Source organism: Oncorhynchus nerka, linkage group LG21, assembly GCF_034236695.1.
Source record: "Oncorhynchus nerka isolate Pitt River linkage group LG21, Oner_Uvic_2.0, whole genome shotgun sequence".
In the NCBI taxonomy this organism is placed as follows: Eukaryota; Metazoa; Chordata; class Actinopteri; order Salmoniformes; family Salmonidae; genus Oncorhynchus; species Oncorhynchus nerka.
The window spans coordinates 29,727,052-29,749,031 of NC_088416.1; the positions used below are offsets into that span (position 1 = coordinate 29,727,052).

The following is a 21,980-nucleotide window of genomic DNA, read 5'->3' on the forward strand; positions in this document are numbered from 1 at the left end:
CCACTTCTATCAGTGTAGATGAAGGGGAGGAGACAGGTTACAGAAGGATTTGTAAGCCTTGACATATGGATTGTGTATGTGAGCCATTCAGAGGTTCAAAGGGCGAGACAAAATATTTAAGTGCCTTTGCACAGGGTATGGTAGTAGGTGCCTGGCGCCCTGATTTGAATGTGTCAGGAACTGTAACGCTGCTGGGTTTTTCATTGTCAACAGTTTCCTGAGTTTGTCAAGGATGGTCCACTACCAAAAGGACATCCAGCCAATCTGACACAACTGTGGGAAGCATTGGAGTCAACATGGGCCAGCATCCCTGTGGAACGCTTTCAACCCCTTGTAGAGTCCATGCCACGACTAATTGAGGCTGTTCTGAAAAAAGGGTGCAACCCAATAATAGGATGGTGTTCATAATGTTTTGTACTATACAATACACTTCCTGTACCTATCACCGCACCACCAATCGTTGTGTGTGTGCACGTGCACCATAAAACTTTGTGTGTGTGTGTGTACCAGGCTGCTCCCTGACTCCACGGTGTTCTCCTGTGTGGTGACTCTGCTGTGCTCGGTGCAGGAGCAGGGAGATTCGGCCCTGCCTCCCTGTGTGCTCAGGTCTGCCCTCTACCTGCTGTCTGTCACACAGGACAAGAGCCCCGACCTGGACTGGGTAAGTCAACTCATTTCAATACGATGATAATAGTGGGCTGCTGGCGCTCTAACAACATGTAATAAATTGCAGAAGGGTTGTTCATTCCTTGGAGTATTTAACTAAAGTTGTGAAGTTGTAGTCAATGAAATAGAATCCCACTTTGGTGCTAAAGGCTCCAACTAACACTCTTCATTCTTGGAACTCGGTTATGGAGTTACATCAACTATATATGACTTTCTTTTTGAAAGCTGGTTATTAATGATACCGAAAGAGAGAGAGTTTTCCCTTTTATGTCCACAACAGTGCTAACACAACTCTAGTCCTCATCCCTTTGACGCGTGTGATCACGTATTTGTGATCGTTGTTGAGTGCTCCCTGCAGCGTACGATCTCAAATATGTGATTGGAACAGTAGCAACAGAACGTATGACGCAACAAACGCATCTAAACAGCATTGTTGTCTGAACAACATCTAATTATTTTATGGTACTGATGGAAAATAAACATCTTAAACTTTATTCCTCAATTTGACCTTTTTATTGTAAAAGATGAATGCAAACTTCATCATCCAATCATCACACGGAACACATCCACAGCCAAACTCATTCCATAAGCCAGTCTAAATGACAGGTTGTGCTGCTGTTCCACATCTCTGGTGAGCACAAGAGACTAATGTAATGTTGTTTAGAAAATAAATGCGTGTCAACTAAGCTGACAGCAGCTAAATTCTTTATGATGGCAGCCATGTTTTTTATGTTTGACTTGGCAAAAACTCCCTAATCCCAGAATGCCATTCACTATAAGACACAAAGTCAAAGATGGCTGCGCTCATTGCCTGAAAAATATGAACTTAGTTTAGCCACTTTTCAGTATATTACAAATCGTCAAGGTACTTGTTACAGTATATACAAGAACCGGAGCACATGACTTGACAAGCCGTTTACTGTTTTTGACAAATCACAAAGTAAATAAAATGTTTTCGCCTCACAGATCATCACACCAAATACAAGCCTACTGCCTAGTCTAACTGTAGCGCGAAAGCTAAATAGGGATGAAACCATTTTAGGGCAGTTTGTGTGGGGGGGGTAATTTCATTTATGGGGGTTTTTCAAGTCCATGGGAGTAGAAATGGGTGGAAAGTATCGTGGGGGGATATGATGCAGGAAATATTACTATGTGTAAGGACCGACGCTGGAGTCGAGAAGCAGGTACAGGGAGTCAAACATTTAATGAGTAACAGACAAGACAGAAACAGCTTCTGCTCACGAGTAACAAAACAACATAGGAACGTTAATGTGGAAGCGGGGAACAGAGCTGGGGGACAGACAGATGTAGGGAAGGAAATAACAGGTGATTGAGTCCAAACGATCGCTGATGCGCGTGACGAGGGAAGCAGGTGGCTGTAATGATGGGGGCAGGAGTGCGTAATGCTGGGAAGCCCAGCGCCCTCGAGCACCAGGGGGGAAGAGCGGGAGCAGGCGTGACAGTACCCGGCGTCCCACCTGGGTGAGCCTCATGGGCCGGCCGAGGCACGGGCGTTGTACAAGCCGGATAGGTGTAAAAACCTTGACGAACCGGTAGAGGTGTGGGAGCCTGGCGAGCCGGCTGAGGCGTGAAAGCCTGCTGATCCCGCCGGAACATGGAAGCCTGATGAGCCGGCTGAAGCGTAGACGCCTTGTGATCCGGCTGAGGCCTGACGTGGGATGAGCGCCTGCCGAGCCAACCTGGGCAAGGAAACCTCTCGAGCCAGCTAGGGCGTGGTAGCCCAACGAGCCAGCTAGGGCGTGGTAGCCCAACGAGCTGACTTAGGCACCCCCGGTTCCATCGGCAGTGGCCCCCGGACTCAACGTCACCACCAACTGAAACGACAGCACGCCCCGATGCTTTGTTTGATGGCTTCCGTATTTTGTAAGGACCAACGCTGGAGTCGAGAAGCAGGTACGGGGAGTCAAACATTTAATGAGGAACAGACCAGGCACAAGACAGACACAGCATCAGCACACGGGTAACAAAACAACATAGGAACGTTAATGTGGAAGTGGGGAACCGGGCTGGAGGACAGACAGATATAGGGAAGGAAATAACAGGTGATTGAGTCCAGGTGAGTCCAAATGATTGCTGATGCGCGTGATGAGGGAAACAGTTGTGCGTAATGATGGTGGCAGAAGTGTGTAATGCTGGGGAGCCCGGCGCCCTTGAGCGCCAGGGGGGGGGGGGGGGGAGTTTATACTAAATAAAAATAAAACCCCTGGAAAAGGGGGTCTGAGCTGGCAACCCTGAGGTACCAAAGTTACAATCTGATGGAGCATTCCAAACGACTGGGAACTGGAAAATCTCAGACTTCAGTGTGTTCAAGACAACTGAAAACTCTGGAAAAAACAGTCATCCAACTCGGAATTCCAACTTGGAAACTCGGGCCTCTTTCTAGAGCCCCGACTTTCCGACCTGAAGATCATTGACGTGATTTTACAGTTGTCTTGAAAGCACCATAATTAATTTGAGTGAACTATCCCTTGTTATAACATCTTTGGTCTGACAGACGCTTACGTGACAACCAGAATGCATTGTATGATGTAAACAAACATGGTGCCACACATAGCTGGCAAATAGCTTAGCATCAGCTCATCATAATCAGTACTACATTCAAAAAAGTATTTTACACACGTGTGTCCAGTACAATCTATGCAAGAATCAGAATGCATGATTTGTCACCAGTACTTGAAAACGTGAATAAAACAGTAACTACATTATGATCCATACATACATATGGTGTGCTACAGCAGAAACAACAACAAGATATACAGAAAATAAGCCACTTCCCCCAGCCAGAAAATGTGCTGGGGGAAAACATTTGTGCAAGGCCTGTTCTGAGTAGAGATGCGCAATGTCTTCATACATGATCTGGGGAAACACTGGGGAAGTGCTTGGGCTCTCGTTGAAGAGAGAAGTTTGTCCGCTCAGTAAAGCCTCAAACATAAATTGTCCACAGCCGTGAAATGGGCTAGTTATTGTGCAAATTAACAAGGAGGCGGAACACACCTCAATTCAAACTGTTAGAAAATAAAACTTGTTAGAAAATAATTTGAAATTGACAAGTTGAAACATATCCTATATATAATTAGCAGGCAGCGTGCCTTGGTTTGAGGGCAGCGCGGGTAACTGTCCTGTTGCGTAACAATCACATGGAACAGTGAGAGCATTCCGACATCACGCGCATGGAAAAACTCAGGCAGGGGCGACTGTTAGAGACATTTGGAAGTCACAAGGGAATTAAGGACATGGGTCTGCATGTCTCCATTATTCCTCAACACCTTATTGGTAAATGAAGTGGTTGATGAATGTACAAAGCCATAACTCCTCTGTTTCTTGTTAGTCAAGTCACAACAAATGACCTTAAGCATCAGAGTTGTGCTTCCTTCTCATTCTTTAGTCCTCTGCCCCCCCTTCTCTTGTCCAGGCTCCTCTAAACTGCATCAGCAAGGCCCTGTCCTCCAGCCCCAGTTTCGCCAACCTCTACACCCACCACCCTCCACTCCTACACTTCCTCTTCCGCTACCCAGAGCTGGCCGAGCACTTTGGGCCCCGGGTCCTGGAGCTGTGGTTGTCCCACCGTGCTCAGGCCACACCGCAGTCAGACACAAACAGTAAGAAGACAGAGGGCCCGTCAGAGCAGAACCAGGATCCAGACAACACAGCCCTGCTGACTCTGCTGGAGAAGAGCCCCACTGTCATACTGAACTTGCTGGTGAGGGAGGGAGACCCCGTGTACTGTCCAGAGACTGGGCACAATCCTGTTTCTTTGCCAACCCCAGCTCTCTGCATGAACCCCTGCCTCTCTGTGTCTGTAGGGCATGGTGTGTACCAGCGAAGCTCCCCTGGCAGAACGTGCTGTAGAGGTGCTGGGGAGTTTCCTGCAGGGCCGGCGGGGCTGTAAGGCCGGCCTGTGTACCCTACTCAGACCCACTCTGCTACAGGTGCTCCAGAGACTGGGCCTGGAGAGCAGCCAGGGGACAGGAGGTGAGGAGAAAAAATGAGAGTATACCATTATTTAGATATATAGTCTATCTATATAATTAGCCATGTATCCACATGTTACAAATACAGTTGGGAAAGATAACTGTATACTGAACAAAAATATAAACGCCACATGCAACCATTTTTAACGATTTTATTGAGTTACAATTCATAAAGAGAAATCAGTCAATTTAAATAAATTCATTAGGCCCTAATCTATGTATTTCACATGACTGGGCAGGGGTGCAGCCATGGGTGAGCCTGGGAGGGCATAGGCCCACCCACTGAAGGACTTTATTTCATCAGCTGTCCGCTGTCCGTGTGGCTGGTCCCAGACGATCCCGCAAGTGGAGAAGCCGGATGTGGAGGTCCTGGGCTGGCGTCGTTACATGTGGTCTGCGGTTGTGAAGCCAGATGGACGTACTGCCAAATTCTTTAAAACGATGTAGAGAAGGGAACATTCAATTGTCTGGCAACAGCTCGGGTGGACATTCCTGCAGTCAGCATGCCAATTTCACGCTCCCTCAGAACTTGAGACATCTGTAGCATTGTGTTGTGTGACAAACAACACATTTAAAAGTGACCTTTTACTGTCCACAGCACAAGGTGCACCTGTGTAATGATCATGCTGTTTAATCATCGTCTTGATATGCCACAACTCTCAGGTGGATGGAATATTTTGGAAAAGGAAAAATGCTTACTAACACGGATGTGAACACATTTCAGGAAAATACGCTTTTTCTGTGTATGGACCATTTCTGGGATTTAATTTATTTTCACTTTACATGTTGCAGTTGATATTTTTGTTCAGTGTAGTTGCAGGGAGAACAAAGCGGCTTCACTCTGTGGCGTGACATCAAGTGCAATAGAAGAAAATGTGCTTTGACATTCCTCCTATAGGAGCAGGCAGTAATTGAGAGACTAACTAGAGCAGCTTCACAAACAGCAAGAGCACGTCACATCAGTGTCTCAACATCCCAGACAGCTTTTATCAAGGCTGGGTTACACTGCATACATACACTCTCCTGCCACCCATTCCGGCCGATGGATACCCATTGAGGTTATGTAGGTTAATTGCTGTAGCGCAAAGGCACACCACAACTATATGTCCGCTCTGGGGGGGTTGAACTAACTAGTTACCATCAACTCGTTACCATCAGCTCTCCCACTAGAATACGCTGCACAATATCATTTTCACTAATAAACTCAGCAAAAAAAGAAACGTCCTCTCTCTCAACTGCGTTTATTTTCAGCGAACTTAACATGTGTAAATATTTGTATGAACATAACAAGATTCAACAACAGACATAAACTGAACAAGTTCCACAGACATGTGACTAACAGAAATGGAATAATGTGTCCCTGAACAAAGGGGGGGAACAAAATCAAAAGGAACAGTCAGTATCTGGTGTGGCCCCAGCTGCATTAAGTACTGCAGTGCATCTCCTCCTCATGGACTGCACCAGATTTGCAAGTTCTTGCTGTGAGATGTTACCCCACTATTCCACCTGCAAGTTCCAGGACATTTCTGGGGGAATGGCCCTAGCCCTCACCCTCCGATCCAACAGGTCCCAGACGTGCTCAATGGGATTGAGATCCGGGCTCTTCGCTGGCCATGGCAGAACACTGACATTCCTGTCTTGCAGGAAATCACTCACAGAACGAGCAGTATGGCTGGTGGCATTGTCATGCTGGAGGGTCATGTCAGGATGAGCCTGCAGGAAGGGTACCACATGAGGGAGGAGGATGTCTTCCCTGTAACGCACAGCGTTGAGATTGCCTGCAATGACGACAAGCTCAGTCCGATGATGTTGTGACACACCGCGCCAGACCATGACGGACCCTCCACCTCCAAATCAATCCCGCTCCAGAGTACAGGCCTCGGTGTAACGCTCATTCCTTCGACGATACATGAGAATCTGACCATCACCCCTGGTGAGACAAAACCGCGATTCTTAGGGTGAAGAGCACTTTTTGCCAATCCTGTCTGGTCCAGCAACGGTGAGCTTGTGTCCATAAGCGACGTTGTTGCCGGTGATGTCTGGTGAGGACCTGCCTTACAACAGGCCTACAAGCTCTCAGCCAATTGCTGACAGTCTGAGCACTGATGGAGGGATTGTGTGTTCCTGGTGTAACTCGGGCAGTTGTTGTTGCCATCCTGTACCTGTCCCGCAGGTGTGATGTTCGGATGTACCGATCCTGTGCAGGTGTTGTTTCACGTGGTCTGCCACTACGAGGACTATCAGCTGGCTGTCTGTCCTGTCTCCCTGTAGCGCTCTCATAGGCTCCTCACAGTACAGACATTGCAATTTATTGCCCTGGTCACATCTGCAGTCCTCATGCCTCCTTGCAGCATGCCTAAGGCGTGTTCACGCAGATGAGCAGGGACCCTGGGCATCTTTCTTGACTATCTAATGTAAATCAAATGCAGTCAAGGGAGTATGGAAATTAGTGTTTTGGCCTCTTTCTTGCTCTATCATCTCTTTCTCTCGTTAATTATTTCTCCCCCTTATCCTTTCCCAATCTCTTTAGTCGTGGGCTCTCTCCCTCTGGTCCTGAGGTTGCTGTGCCTGATGCAGACCAGTGGCTCCACTGAGAATGAGATGGACGGCATCCACTTCAAACTGCTCTACCACGGTGAGGTCACAGCGTCAAAAGGAGTCAGCCATGTATAATTCACTCAGATCTATAGCTTTGGTCTGACGTCATAACGTGTCCACTATTTCTCGCTGTACTCACGCTGTACTCACTCTACATTCAATATCAGTTCAATCGATATTTAAATGCCTTAGGGTTTTTGCTCGCATCAACAAAGCATATGCCATAAACATAAGCTGAATTTGTAGATGAAAGTAGTATTTAAGTATCAATAGCATGTCGACTTTCTTCTGACTATAGATGTTCTGATCTTGTATTCTGTCTGATGTCTTATTTTGTCTCCTGTCTTACTATGGGCAAGTTCCAGTGAGTAACCTGGCAGGGAAGCTGCAAGCCTCCAACACGGAGTGTCTGTTGCCAGCCTTCAGCTACCTGTACTGCTGTCTGCGCCTGTCACCCCCTCACTGCACTGACAGAGGTGACAAACTCAGTCTGCCACCCTGTCCTTCTCATTAAGTGCAGCACAGCGAGCAGCCTTCATACACGCTGCCACCTGCCTCTCTCTCTCACACACACAGTCCCCCAGAGACACAGATTGCGTTGTGCCGTCTGGCCTGTAAGAGAGGCACATACTTGTACAGAACCAGTCGGTGCCATTCACAAGGGCACACAACACACTCACACATTAAATTGGTAGTATGTTTTATATATTGGATAATATCTTGAGTGTGATCTTTTTGTTTTTTCCCTCCCCAGCTGTGTCCATGCTGCTGTGTAACGCCGGGCTGATGGACCAACTGCAGGCTACGCTGGACCTCTCCTCTTCCCTCTCTCCTCCGTCTGCCCTGCTGTGCTGCTCTCGTCTGCTCCTGTCCTCTCTCGTCACCCTGCAGCACACTCATTCAGCTCAGGTTGTTCTGTCACGCTAACCCTTATGAAGACCTTTACACAGGCTACGCAATGTAGTAGAGAACACACTCGAATGAGGACAGGAGCAGGGGACTTACCAGGGGGGAGACACTGTCCTCTACAGCTGACAGTGGAATACACACATTGAATACAGCACTCAAAGCAGAATGTATCAGAGACCTTGATGTTAGACGATACATTTTTGTCTTGTACTGTATGACAGTGTGTTGTTGAATAGAGAGCGTCATTGACATAGAGATCCTGTTAAATTACATTCCTAGTTCTATGGTTGTTGCCTTATCATGTCTTGTCATTTTCTTCCCTTTCTGAATCCCAAGGTCCATAGAAGCATCAGGTTGAACCTGGGCAGCACGGTGCAGGCCCTAGTCTTTGGGAAGAGGAAGACAGGCAGCCTCTTACTGGGTAACAACGCTCCACCACACTAAGCAGAACAAAGGGACGGCAGCGTAGCCTAGTGGTTAGAGCGTTGGACTAATAACCGGAAGGTTGCGAGTTCAAACCCCCGAGCTGACAAGGTACAAATCTGTCGTTCTGCCCCTGAACAAGCAGTTAACCCACTGTTCCCAGGCCGTCATTGAAAATAAGAATGTGTTCTTAACTGACTTGCCTGGTTAAATAAAGGTTAATTTTTTTTTTTTAAAGCAGCATTGTTACACAGGCTTTAATTCTGTTATGTTTTCCTTCCTCCAACAGAGGAGTTGGGATAGAAATGTCCCGCTGGTTCTGTATCTCTGTCTCCCTGTTGTATGAGTGGGCTGTCAGGGTGATCTACGGTCTCTCTCTCCTCCTCTACCGCCTCCTCCCTCTGTCTGTTTTCTCTCGCTCTCCCTCTCTCTTTCTGCTATCTCTAATTGTCTCTTCTCTCCCTTAGAGGGGTCTAATATCTCAGTGTACATGAGTGTTTGACAAAATGGTTCTGCAAATGGCCACCAGCTCCTGGCCTGTGTTTCAGTGTGTTTAATCAGATCTCCCACTGACCTGTAACCCTGTCTCTCTCTTACCACCCACACTCTTTCTCTCTGGTCATCTTCTCCTTCCTCCCCGTCTCCTGCCAATCCTCTTTCAACCTCTCCCCTCTCTGCCCACGTTCTCCCTCTCCTCACTCCGAATCCCACACCTTCTCCCTCCACATCCTCTCGTTCCTCTGTCTTCCCTCATCCTGCCTCTCCTCCCTCGCCTTCCACCCCACAGCTAGTTCCCTGAGGCTGCTGCAGGCTGTTCTAGACGTTGACCTGGAGTCTCCAGTGCTGTGTGTGAGTGTTGGCCCCAGGGCAGGACAGAGGCCCCTGGGGGACACAGACAGCTCTCTGCACCCGCTGGGATCCTACGGGGCCCACTGCCTCATCACCACACTCTACGGCCTCCTGCTGCAGGTCAGACACACCATACACACACACACACACACACTCACTCACACTACAGAGCTGTTAACACCCCAGAGTTCTTCCCCATACTGTTTTTCTTCCTACATTTTCCGTTGATTCATTGTTTTCATTGTTGTTCGACAAGGCTGATGTGGTAAAGCACTCAAATGTGTCCTTCCTTTCTACGCTCTGTTTCTCTTTCTCTACAGCCTTTTCTAGTCTGTATAGTACACTGTTGTTAATGGCAGGGTAATGGGGATAAACACACTTCATAAATACTGCGTATCATTACTGTCATCACTTAATGACTGGGTCAGAGCCCACAGTAACTCTACACAAAGCATCTTCAACTCCTCTCTTTCCCGCTGTCTCTATAGCATAGTTTAGTCTATGCTGTGTATGTATAGTGAAGAATGCACTTAATGTGTCCCTCTTCCTATATAACCAATTTGGTGTTGAATAACACCACCCTGTATCAGTCAGGGCAGTAGTTCCATATCAGTGGCTGTTCTGTAGAGTGTAGCTCCTCCTCGGTCCACTGTGCTGTGGTGCGCTAAGCCGATGATGTGAGTCTGCACTGGCTTCCAGGATTAGACTGGAACTCTCTGTGGACCTCCTCCTCTATAGCCATCTGCCCTACGTCACTGTTTTGGCCCACTAATCACTAGTCACTGCCTCAGTAGAGGCGGCTATGGAGTGGGAGGGGTAATGCATTATTAAATAATCCCTCACTCTCTCTTTCTATCTGGTTCTCTCTTTTCTCCATCCCTGTTTGGCTTAATATCTTCTCTACCCCTCTTCTATTCATCCCTCCAGCTGGCTAAATGTCTTTCTGTCCTCTGCCTCTTCCAGAAGCAGGAGCTGTTGCTCAGTGTGTCAGTGAACTGCCTGGGGTCTCTGCTGCGGTTTCTGCAAAGGAGAAGTCCATCTACAGGTACCAGACTCAGACCAATCAAATCAACAGGTGTAGACTAACAGTGAAATGTTTCCTTACGGGTCCTTTTCCAACAATGCAGAGTTAAAGATAACAATAGAAATAGTGACACACGGAATAAATACACAGTGAATAATGAATAACAATAACGAGTAAAAAGAACAATACGGGTATCTTTTGGTTATCACTATAGCAACAGCCTTCAGGAACAACAAAAAACACAATATTTACATCTTACAGTTATATATATATATATATATATATATATATATATATACACACACACACAGTGGGGATAAAAAGTATTTAGTCAGCTACCAATTGTGCAAGTTCTCCCACTTAAAAAGATGAGAGAGGCCTGTAATTTTCATCATACGTACACTTTAACTATGACAGACAAAATGCAGAAAATCACATTGTAGGATTTTTTATGAATTTATTTGCAAATTATGGTGGAAAATAAGTATTTGGTCAATAACAAAAGTTTATCTCAATACTTTGTTATCCTCTTAGTCCGCCCCATCCCGCATGCGGTATCGTTACTACAGCCTCAAGCTCATTAGCATAACGCAACGTTAGCGATTTTTAAAAATCGCAAATGAAACGAAATAAATATGCCTGTTCTCAAGCTTATCCTTTTCTTAACAATCCTGTCGTCTCAGATTTTCAAAATATGCTTTAGAACCAGAGAAAATCACTAATTTGTGTAAGAGTGGTGATAGCTAGCTTAGCGTTAGCATTAGCATTTAGCACGCAACATATTCACAAAAACCAGCCAAGGAATCAAATAAAATAATTTACCTTTGAAGAACTTCAGATGTTTCAATGAGGAGACTCTCAGTTACATAGCAGATGTCCAGTTTTTCCTGAAAGATTCTTGTGTAGGACACATCGTTCCCTTTTGTTACTATGCATATGGCTACCGAAACTAACCGAAAATTCAGTCACCTACATGTCGAACTTTTTCCGAATTAACTCCATAATATCGACTGAAACATGGAAAACGTTGTTTGAATCAATCCTGAAGGTGGTTTGTCATATTTCTCTCCATTGAAAGCACCGTCCTTGTAGCCTGGTTTGTTCTGAGATTTGAATGGAAAAATACCGGGACCTGACTTTTGCGCACCAATTGCCACGCAGACACCTAGCGGGACACCTGGTAAATGTAGTCTCTTATGGTCAATCTTCCAATGATATGCCTACAAATACGTCACAATGCTGCAGAGACCTTGGGGAAACAAGAGAAAGAGTCCGTTCATTCCTGTCGCATTCACAGCCATATAAGGCGATCATGGAAAACGTAGCCTCAGAAATCCTGTGCATTTCCTGGTCGGTCATACATCTTGGTTTTGCCCGAAACATTTGTTCTAAGGGACTCACAGTGAAAATCTTTGCATTTCTGGAAACGTAAGACTGTCTTCTTTCCAAAGCTATCAATTCCAAGCATATTCAAGCATCTTTTCGTGACAAAATATTGCGCTTAAAACGGGCACGTCTTTTTATCCAAAAATGAAATACTGCCCCTATAGGACTAACAGGTTAAATACCCTTTGTTGGCAATGACAGAGGTCAAACGTTTTCTGTAAGTCTTCACAAGGTTTTCACACACTGTTGCTGGTATTTGGGCCCATTCCTCCATGCAGATCTCCTCTAGAGCAGTGATGTTTTGGGGCTGTTGCTGGGAAACACGGACCTTCAACTCCCTCCAAAGATTTTCTATGGGGTTGAGATCTGGAGACTGGCTAGGCCACTCCAGGACCTTGAAATGCTTCTTACGATGCCATTCCTTCGTTGCCTGGGTGGTGTGTTTGTGATCATTGTCATGCTGAAAGACCCAGCCACGTTTCATCTTCAATGTCCTTGCTGATGGAAGGAGGTTTTCACTCAAACTCTCATGATACATGGCCCCAGTCATTCTTTCCTTTACACGGATCAGTCGTCCTGGTCCCTTTGCAGAAAAACAGCCCGAAAGCATGATGTTTCCACCCCCATGCTTCACAGTAGGTATGGTGTTCTTTGGATGCAACTCTTTGTCCTCCAAACTCGCCGAATTGATTTTTTACCAAAAAGTTATATTTTGGTTTCATCTGACCATATGACATTCTCCCAATCTTCTTCTGGATCATCCAAATGCTCTCTAGCAAATTTCAGATGGGCCTGAACATGTACTGGCTTAAGCAGGGGGACACGTCTGGCACTGCACGATTTGAGTCCCTGGCGGCGTGGTGTGTTACTGATGGTAGGCTTTGTTACTTTGGTCCCAGCAGCTCATTCACTAGGTCCCCCCGTGTGGTTCTGGGATTTTTTCTCACTGTTCTTGTGATCATTTTGACCCCACGGGGTGAGATCTTGCGTGGAGCCCCAGATCGAGGGAGATTATCAGTGGTCTTGTATGTCTTCTATTTCCTAATAATTGCTCCCACAGTTGATTTCTTCAAACCAAGCTGCTTACCTATTGCAGATTCAGTCTTCCCAGCCTGGTGCAGGTCTACAATTTTGTTTCTGGTGTCCTTTGACAGCTCTTTGGTCTTGGCCATAGTGGAGTTTGGAGTGTGACTGTTTGAGGTTGTGGACAGGTGTCTTTTATACTGATAACAAGTTCAAACAGGTGCCATTAATACAGGTAACGAGTGGAGGACAGAGGAGCCTCTTAAAGAAGAAGTTACAGGTCTGTGAGAGCCAGAAATCTTGCTTGTTTGTAGGTGACCAAATACTTATTTTCCACCATAATTTGCAAATAAATTCATTAAAAATCCTACAATGTGATTTCCTGGATTTTTTCCCCTCATTTTGTCTGTCATAGTTGAAGTGTACCTATGATGAAAATGACAGGACTCTCATCTTTTTAAGTGGGAGAACTTGCACAATTGGTGGCTGACTAAATACTTTTTTGCCCCACTGTGTATATATACAGGGAGTACCAGTACCGAGTCGATGTGCAGGGCTACGAGGTAATTGAGGTAGCTATGTACATATAGGTAACGGTTGAAGGGATGAGGGAACAGGATAGATAATAGACAGTAGCAGCAGCGTGGTGTGTGGGGCGTCAGAATGCCTGTATGCGCACGTTATGTGTGTGTGAGCATGTGTAGTGTGTGTGTGTTGGGTTGTAAGTGTGTGTGAGATTTTTTTTTATTTTTTAAAGGTCAATGCAGTTATACCCGGGTATCCATTTGATTAGCTATTTATCAGCCTTGTTTAGCAGCCTTGTGGCTTGGGGTTAAAGGATGTGAACTGATACCACTTGCCAAGCGGTAGCAGATGGAAAAGAGAGAACAGTCTATGGCTTGGGTTGCTGGAGTCTTCCTCTGACTCCGCCTAGTATAGAGGTCCTGGATGGCAGGGAGCTTGGCCCCAGTGATGTACTGTGCCATACTCACCACCCTCTGTAGCGCCTTGCGGTTGGGTGCCTTGCTGTTGCCGTACCAAGCGGTGATGCAGCCAGTCAAGATGCTTTCAAAGGTGTAGCTGTTGAACTTTTTGAGGATTTCAGGGCCCATGCCAAATCTTTTCAGCCTCCTGAGGGGGAAGAAGCGATGTTGTGTCCTCTTCACAACTGTGTGGGTGTGTGTTTACCATGTTAATTCCTTAGTGATGTGGACACTGAGGAACTTGAAGCTCTCAACCAGCTACACTACAGCTCCATTGATGTGGATGGGGGCGTGCTCGCCCCTCCATTTCCTGTAGTCCACGATCAGCTCCTTTGTGTCGCTGACTTTGAGTGAAAGGTTGTTGCCCTGGTACCACACAGCCAGGTCTCTGACCTCCTCCCTATAGGCTTTCTCATAGTTGTCGGTGATCAGTTCTATCAGCGTGGGCGGATGTGTTGAAGCCTACCCTCACCGCCTGGGGGCGGCCTGTCAGGAAGTCCGGGATCCAGTTGCAGAGGGAGGTGTTCAGTCCCAGGGTCCTGAGCTTGGTGATTATCTGTTTATTTGGACGATGGTGTTGATTGCTGAGCTGTAGTCATTGAACATTATTCTTATATAGGTATTAATTTAGTCCTGGTGGGTGAGGGCAGTGTAGAGTGCAATAGAGATTGCATCATCTGTGGGTTCAGAGTGTCTGGGATGATGGTGTTGATGTGATACATTTCATGGCTATATATCTTAGTAGGCAGGTTACCTTGGCGTTCTTGGGGACCAGGACTATGGTGGTCTGCTTCAAACAAGTTGGTATTACAGACCAAATAACCTGTTTAAAGGCCTTACATCGGCTACGGAGAACAAGATCCCACAGTCATCCGGAACAGCTGGCGCTGTCATGCATGGTTCAGTGTTGCTTGCCTCAAAGCGAGCATAGAAGGCATTTAGGTTGTCTGGTAGGCTCGCGGCTGGGTTTCCCTTTGTAATCCATGAAAGTTTGCATGCCTTGCCACATCCGATGAGCATCAGAGACGGCGTAGGATTCAATCTTTGTCCTTTATTGACACTTTGCCTGTTTGATGGCTTGTTGGCGGTCGTAGCGTGATTTCTTATAAGTGTCCAGATTAGTGACCCGCTCCTTAAAAAGCAGCAGCTCTTGCCTTTAGCACAGTGTGGGTGTTGCCTGTAATTCATGGCTTCTGGTTGGGTTATGTACGGTATGTATGGTCACTGTTGGGACAACGTCGTCGATGCACTTATTAATGAAGCCAGTGACTGAAGTGGTAAACTCCTGAATGTTATCGGATGAATCCCGGGACCTATTCCAGTCTGTGCTAGCGCAACAGTCCTGTAGCTTCCGTATTGAGTCCGTCACTGGTACTTCCTGTTTGAGTTTTTGCTTGTAGGAGGATAGAGTTATGGTCTGATTTGCCAATGGAGTGCGAGGAAGGTGTATGGAGTAAAGTTGATCTAGAATATTGCCACAGTGTGTGCTGGTGATTTTGTCTGGGTGAAGTGACTATGCATAGATAATAAACAGCGAGTAGCAGCAGTGTACAAAACAAATGGGGGGGTTGTCAATGTAAGTTGTCCGTTGGCCATTTGATTAATTGTTCAGCAGTCTTATGGCTTGGGGGTAGAATCTATTAAGGAGCCTTTTGGTCCTAGACTAGGTGCTCCAGTACCTCCTGCTGTGCGGTAGCAGAGAAAGTCTATGATTGCGTGACAGGAGTCTGACAATTTTATGGGCTTTCCTCTGACACCGCCTATTATATAGGTCCTGGATGGCAGGAAGCATAGCCCCAGTGATGTACAGGGCTGTACGTACTACCCTCTGTAGCGCCTTATGGTCAGATGCCGAGCAGTTGCCATACCACGCGGTGATGCAACCGGTCATGCTCTCGATGGTGCAGCTGTAGAACTTTTTGAGGATCTGGGGACCCATGCCAAATCTTTTCAGTCTCCTGGGTGGGCAAAAGTTTTGTTGTGCCCTCTTCACGACTATCTTGGTGTGTTTGGACCATGATATCTAGTTGGTGATGTGGACACCAAGGAACTTAAAACTCACGACCTGCTCCACTATAGCCCCGTCGATGTTAATGGGGGCCTGTTCGGCCCGCCTTTTCCTGTAGTTCACGATCAGCTCCTTTGTCTTGCTCACATTGAGGGAGAGGTTGTTGTCCTGGCACCAAACGGACAGTTCTGACCACCTCCCTATAGGTTTTCTCATCGTTGTCTGTGATCAGGCCTACCACTGTTGTGTCGTCAGCAAATTTAATGATGGTGTTGGGAGTCGTGTTTGGCCACTCAGTCGTGGGTGAACAAGGAGTACAGGAGGCTACTAAGTACACACCCTTGAGGGGCCCCAGTGTTGAGGATCAGCGTGGCAGACGTGTTGTTGCCTACCCTTACCACCTGGGGGCGGCCAGTCAGGAAGTCCAGGATTCAGTTGCAGGGTCCTTAGCTTAGTGATGAGCTTCATGAACACTATGGTGTTGAACGCTGAGCTGTAGTCAATGAACAGCATTCTCATATAGGTATTCCTTTTGTCCAGGTGGGAAAGGGCAGTGTGGAGTGAGATTGTGTCATCTGTGGATCTGTTGGGGCGGTATGCAAATTGGAGTGGGTCTAGGGTATCCAGGAGGATGCTGTTGAAGTGAGCCATGATCAGCCTTTCAAAGCACTTCATGGCTACTGACGTGAGTGCTACAGGGCGGTAATCATTTGGCAGGTTACCTTCACTTCCTTGGGCACAGGGACTATGGTGGTCTGCTTGAAACATGTAGCTATTACAGATTAGGTCAGGGAGAGGTTGAAAATGTCAGTGAAGACACTTACCAGTTGGTCTGCGCATGCTTTGAGTACACGTCCTGGTAAACCGTCTGGCTCCGTGGCTTTGTGAATGTTGACCTGTTTAAAGGTCTTGCTCACATTGGCTACCAAGAGCGTTATCACACAGTCGTCCAGAACAGCTCGTGCTCTTGTGCATGCTTCAGTGGTGCTTGCCTCGAAGAGAGCATAAAAGGCATTTACTCCTCTGCTATGTTTGCGTCAATGGGCAGCTCGCGTTTGGGTTTCCCTTTGTAGTCCGTAATAGTTTTCAAGCCCTGCCACATCCGACGAGCGTCAGAGCCGTTGTAGTAGGATTCAATCTTAATCCTGTATTGACGCTTTGCTTGTTTGATGGTCTGAGGGCATAGCGGGATTTCTTATAAGTGTGTGTCCCGCTCCTTGAAAGCAGCAGCTCTAGCCTTTAGCTTGATGCGGAGGTTGCCTGTAATCCATGGCTTCTGGTTGGGATATGTACATACGGTCACTGTGGGGGGGACGTCGTCGATGCACTTATTGATGAAGTTGACTGAGGTGGTATACTCCTCAATGCCATTTGATGAATTCCGGAACATATTCCAGTCTGTGCTAGCAAAACAGTGTATTCACGCCTCACCATCATCCTGACCTGTCCTTTCCCCCTCTGTCACCAGCCCAGCATGTGGTGTGTCAGCCCTGGAGTCGCTTCCTGCTCTACTCTCTGCTCAACTCTGGAGAGAGCTGCCTGCTGCACCCAGCCACACTCATACTACTCACACTGGTAAGACTGCACCCAGCCACACTCACACTACTCACACTGGTAAGACTGCATCCAGCCACACTCACACTACTCACACTGGTAAGACTGCACCCAGCCACACTCACACTACTCACACTGGTAAGACTGCACCCAGCCAAACTCTGCTAGGTGAACTGTTTTTGCCAAGGAGATCTTAGTCACACAAATTTACATCTAACTAAGATGTTTGGTGCAGTATTTCTCAAGTGAAAAAATATGCATGAAAATGAATTGTCTATTGTTGAATGACAACAAACACTTAATTGAAGAATCCCTACTGTTGACCAATCACCGAAGAAGGGCGTAGACTTTGGCTACCAAATTTCGGCTTGTCACAAGAAAAATGTTTGTGTGGACAAATAGCCACAAAAAAAACTTGCCGAAGACCAAAACGTCCCAAAATGGCATCATAATAAATGCACATATATGAACTACTCCGAACTGTTTCGGATGGGAAGCATGCAGATGCTTCAAGACTGTACCCGGGAACACACTCACACTACTGTTAGTCTTTGAAGCAGTGCAGGGCCATTTTGAAGTGTATTGTTTGTAAGCACCCCGATGAAGCCTTGAATACCAACACATGTCCCTTCCATGCAGCTGTTGCGGTATGGCAGTAGGGTGGTGGTGTGGGAGCCAGACCTGTGTCAGGTGTTGGAGGCGGTGGAGAAGAGAGGCCTGAACGAGCTGGGAGAGAACACAACACAGGCCCTGAGACAGCTGCTCACACAGGTGCAATACACAACACAGGCCCTGAGACAGCTGCTCACACAGGTACAGTACACAACACAGGCCCTGAGACAGCTGCTCACACAGGTACAGTACACAACACAGGCCCTGAGACAGCTGCTCACACAGGTACAGTACACAACACAGGCCCTGAGACAGCTGCTCACACAGGTACAGTACAACACAGGCCCTGAGACAGCTGCAGCTGCTCACACAGGTACAGTACACAACACAGGCCCTGAGACAGCTGCTCACACAGGTACAGTACACAACACAGGCCCTGAGACAGCTGCTCACACAGGTACAGTACACAACACAGGCCCTGAGACAGCTGCTCACACAGGTACAGTACACAACACAGGCCCTGAGACAGCTGCTCACACAGGTACAGTACACAACACAGGCCCTGAGACAGCTGCTCACACAGGTACAGTACACAACACAGGCCCTGAGACAGCTGCTCACACTGGTACAGTCACACAGGCCCTGACAGCTGCTCAGGTACAGTACACAACACAGGCCCTGAGACAGCTGCTCACACAGGTACAGTACACAACACAGGCCCTGAGACAGCTGCTCACACAGGTGCAATACACAACACAGGCCCTGAGACAGCTGCTCACACAGGTACAGTACACAACACAGGCCCTGAGACAGCTGCTCACACAGGTACAGTACACAACACAGGCCCTGAGACAGCTGCTCACACAGGTGTACACAACACAGGCCCTGAGACAGCTGCTCACACAGGTACAGTACACACAGGCCCTGAGACAGCTGCTCACACAGGTACAGTACACAACACAGGCCCTGAGACAGCTGCTCACACAGGTACAGTACACAACACAGGCCCTGAGACAGCTGGTCACACAGGTACAGTACACAACACAGGCCCTGAGACAGCTGGTCACACAGGTACAGTACACAACACAGGCCCTGAGACAGCTGCTCACACAGGTACAGTACACAACACAGGCCCTGAGACAGCTGCTCACACAGGTACACACAACACAGGCCCTGAGACAGCTGCTCACACAGGTACAGTACACACACAGGCCCTGAGACAGCTGCTCACACAGGTACAGTACACAACACAGGCCCTGAGACAGCTGGTCACACAGGTACAGTACACAACACAGGCCCTGAGACAGCTGCTCACACAGGTACAGTACACAACACAGGCCCTGAGACAGCTGGTCACACAGGTACAGTACACAACACAGGCCCTGAGACAGCTGCTCACACAGGTACAGTACACAACACAGGCCCTGAGACAGCTGCTCACACAGGTACAGTACACAACACAGGCCCTGAGACAGCTGCTCACACAGGTACAGTGGGCCCTCAGCTGGTCACAGGTACAGTACACAACACACTGACTGGAACACATACAGCAGCAGAGTAAAATGCAAACAGAGAGCACACAGGCAGAGCTCTATGAGACTATGTTGAACGTCACTGAGACACACTCTTTTAATTGTCCCATGTCCTAGCAGCCCCCTGTCACCACCTCTACGCCATTGTGTCACACATGACCATGGCAGGACACAGGCCCTCATTAGGGTTCATCTGGCTCAGTAATGGAATGTCACTGCACTGAAATGTCATCACTGTCCCCATTTGTCATGTGATACAGCTGGCCCTGCTGCCTCCCTTAGTTTATTTAAAAAAACATTTATTTCACCTTTATTTAACCAGGTAGGCTAGTTGAGAACAAGTTCTCATTTGCAACTGCGACCTGGCCAAGATAAAGTGTAGCAATTCGACACATACAACACAGAGTTACACATGGAATAAACAAAACATACAGTCAATAATACAGTAGAACAAAAGAAAACAAAAAGTCTATATACAGTGAGTGCAAATTAGGTAAGTTAAGGAAATAAATAGGCCATGGTGGCGAAGTAATTACAATATAGCAATTAAACACTGGAATGGTAGATTGGCAGCAGATGAATGTGCAGGTAGAGATACTGGGGTGCAAAGGAGCAAAATAAATAAATAAATACTAGTATGGGGTTGAGGTAGGTATATGGGCTGGTTACAGATAGGCTAAGTACATGTGCAGTGATCTGTAAACTGCTCTGACAGCTGGTGCTTAAAGCTAGTGAGGGAGATGTGAGTCTCCAGCTTCAGAGATTTTTGCAATTCGTTCCAGTCATGGGCAGCAGAGAACTGGAAGGAAAGACGACCAAAGGAGGAATTGGCTTTGGGGGTGACCAGTGAGATATACCTGCTGGAGCGCGTGCTACGAGTGGGTACTGCTATGGTGACCAGTGAGCTGAGATAAGGCGGGGCTTTACCTAGCAGAGACTTGTAGATAACCTGTAGCCAGTGGGTTTGGCGACGAGTATGAAGCGAGGGCCAACCAACGAGAGCGTACAGGTCGCAATGGTGGGTAGTGTATGGGGCTTTGGTGACAAAACGGATGGCACTGTGATAGACTGCATCCAGTTTGTTGAGTAGAGTGTTGGAGGCTATTTTATAGATGACATCACCGAAGTCGAGGATCGGTAGGATGGTCAGTTTTACGAGGGTATGTTTGGCAGCATGAGTGAAGGATGCTTTGTTGCGATATAGGAAGCCGATTCTAGATTTAATTTAGGATTGGAGATGCTTAATGTGAGTCTGGAAGGAGAGTTTACAGTCTAACCAGACACCTAGGTATTTGTAGTTGTCCACGTATTCTAAGTCAGAGCCGTCCAGAGTAGTGATGCTGGACGGGCGAGCAGGTGCGGGCAGCGATCGATTGAAAAGCATGCATTTAGTTTTACTTGCGTTTAAGAGCAGTTGGAGGCCACGGAAGGAGAGTTGTATGGCATTGAAGCTCGTCTGGAGGTTAGTTAACACAGTGTCCAAGGAGGGGCCAGTTAGTGACAGAGCTTTGACAAGTGTGTGTGTGTTTGTGTGTGAGATCCAGTGACTCTTATTCAGGGGTTAACAGAGCTGAATGTACTCCAGCAGTGTGCGCTTCAGTAGCTTGTCAGATCAGAGCGGGTCTTTATGGGAGACTGGCCTGTCACGATATCCGGTGTCTCTTACAATATTAATAGATATATTTTATATAGCGCTTTTCATTATAAAAAGATTCTCAAATATGCTGTAAATACAAACAAAACAAATGTAGAGCTCTGGCAGATCTTGGTGCTGGTCTTCCACAGATTCAGATGATACGGTGTGTTCAGCCAGGCAGTTAAGAAAAGCTGGGCAGTCGCGTAAGCGGATTGAACTTCAATGGCACTGAGAGGGAGCGGCATCAGTCAGTTACGGAGCCCGGAGCGCTTCATCAGGCACCTCGTTTGTCGTCTTCTCCTCTGTAGGTAGGCTGGATAGTCCACTACTGAAGTGCAGCACACACCTGGGTGATGCTTCAACAGCTATAAGTGCCAGAAAGACCAGCACACCTCAGCAGTAGTCAGGAAACAGTCCTCTACGAGACGGACCTCTCTCAACCCCTCACACCACAGTCCACATCATTCATGCAAAGAGGGCAGGTGGAAAAAAGCCGGTGCTGTACTATAGCTGTTTCCACCAGACTCCTGTCTCTCATCTCTCTCTCTCTAGTCTCTTGCTGTCTATCCTTCACCCACTGACTCTTTCTCACCTCTCCCCCTCTCTCTTCCCCAGCTCCAGTGCAGTATATTCCACCCCCCTCCTACAGAGGAGAGCAGACTGCGGGCCAATACTCTGATGGAGTCACTGAACTCCCTGCCTCCCACAGCCAACGACGACCTGCCCACCAGCATTCTGTATCCTACACTCTTTTCCCCCAGCGACCCCCCCCCACACACACACAC

At 47.4% G+C, this 21,980-nt stretch overlaps 1 protein-coding gene across 2 annotated transcripts in view; it reads left to right on the forward strand.

The window, feature by feature from the left end:
• Positions 1–21,980, forward strand: part of LOC115110487 (meiosis inhibitor protein 1) — a 35,228-nt gene that overhangs the window by 12,642 nt on the left and 606 nt on the right. Inside the window, exons 20-31 of one of the 2 annotated variants that reach the window (XM_065006551.1) lie at positions 511–661; positions 4,100–4,387; positions 4,491–4,659; positions 7,189–7,293; positions 7,616–7,732; positions 8,011–8,165; positions 8,502–8,586; positions 9,376–9,557; positions 10,401–10,482; positions 17,330–17,436; positions 18,055–18,186; positions 21,811–21,932. In XM_065006551.1, the coding sequence (XP_064862623.1) occupies positions 511–661; positions 4,100–4,387; positions 4,491–4,659; positions 7,189–7,293; positions 7,616–7,732; positions 8,011–8,165; positions 8,502–8,586; positions 9,376–9,557; positions 10,401–10,482; positions 17,330–17,436; positions 18,055–18,186; positions 21,811–21,932 (1,695 nt within the window). The remainder of the gene's footprint in view (positions 1–510; positions 662–4,099; positions 4,388–4,490; positions 4,660–7,188; positions 7,294–7,615; positions 7,733–8,010; positions 8,166–8,501; positions 8,587–9,375; positions 9,558–10,400; positions 10,483–17,329; positions 17,437–18,054; positions 18,187–21,810; positions 21,933–21,980) is intronic. The other variant, XM_065006552.1, reaches the window with a different exon arrangement.